The sequence below is a fragment of the Haliaeetus leucocephalus genome, unplaced genomic scaffold, assembly GCF_000737465.1.
Source record: "Haliaeetus leucocephalus isolate CR32 unplaced genomic scaffold, Haliaeetus_leucocephalus-4.0 Scaffold953, whole genome shotgun sequence".
Taxonomy (NCBI): domain Eukaryota; kingdom Metazoa; phylum Chordata; class Aves; order Accipitriformes; family Accipitridae; genus Haliaeetus; species Haliaeetus leucocephalus.
In genome coordinates this window covers 4,304,132-4,304,666 of record NW_010973389.1, presented here as the reverse complement: position 1 = coordinate 4,304,666, position 535 = coordinate 4,304,132, and the positions used below count along the sequence as shown (strand labels likewise).

At 66.2% G+C, this 535-nt stretch overlaps 1 protein-coding gene across 1 annotated transcript in view; it reads right to left on the bottom strand.

Moving 5' to 3' along the window:
• LOC104842132 (protein brambleberry-like) overlaps positions 1–337 on the bottom strand; it is a 3,565-nt gene extending 3,228 nt beyond the window's left edge. Inside the window, exons 1-2 of the mRNA XM_010584248.1 lie at positions 317–337; positions 144–251 (exon numbers count right to left, since the gene is read on the bottom strand). Coding sequence (XP_010582550.1) covers positions 144–251; positions 317–337 — 129 coding nt within the window. The remainder of the gene's footprint in view (positions 1–143; positions 252–316) is intronic.
• Between the last annotated feature and the right edge of the window lie 198 nt (positions 338–535).

The following is a 535-nucleotide window of genomic DNA, read 5'->3' as shown; positions in this document are numbered from 1 at the left end:
CCCCCCGCCCCCCCCCCCCCCCCCCCCAAAAAAAACCAACCATGCCATGCCAGCACAGGGCACCCCACACCAGGCAAAGCAGTTGCCCAGGGTGGGGGGTCCTGGGGACCCCCATTTCCCAGGAGGGAGCCCCACAGCCACACCTGACAGTGGCAGGAGTCCAGAGGCGACAGCTCCCAGCTCGTGGCTTCAGCCTGGAACCGGTCGTCACCTGTGATCATCTCGAAGGGGATGTGGGGGGGGATCCCCAGCTCCGGGGGGGTGCCGAGGCCCAGCCACCCAAAAAACCCAGCAGTAGCACAGAGAAACAGAAAGCCCAGCGACTCCGGGACAACATGGTGGGGGGAGGGGGTCCTGCGGGGGACAAAAGGGGTGGGTGTCACCCCAAAGCCGGGAGCAGCCCCTCAAATCCAAGGAGAGGTTTGGGGGACACCCCCCCCTTCCCAATACACCCAGTTGTACCAGTGGCGTTGACCCCAGTCCCGGGGGGGGTGGGAAGGGCTGGGGACCGTGTCGTGTGTCCCCCTTTTCCACG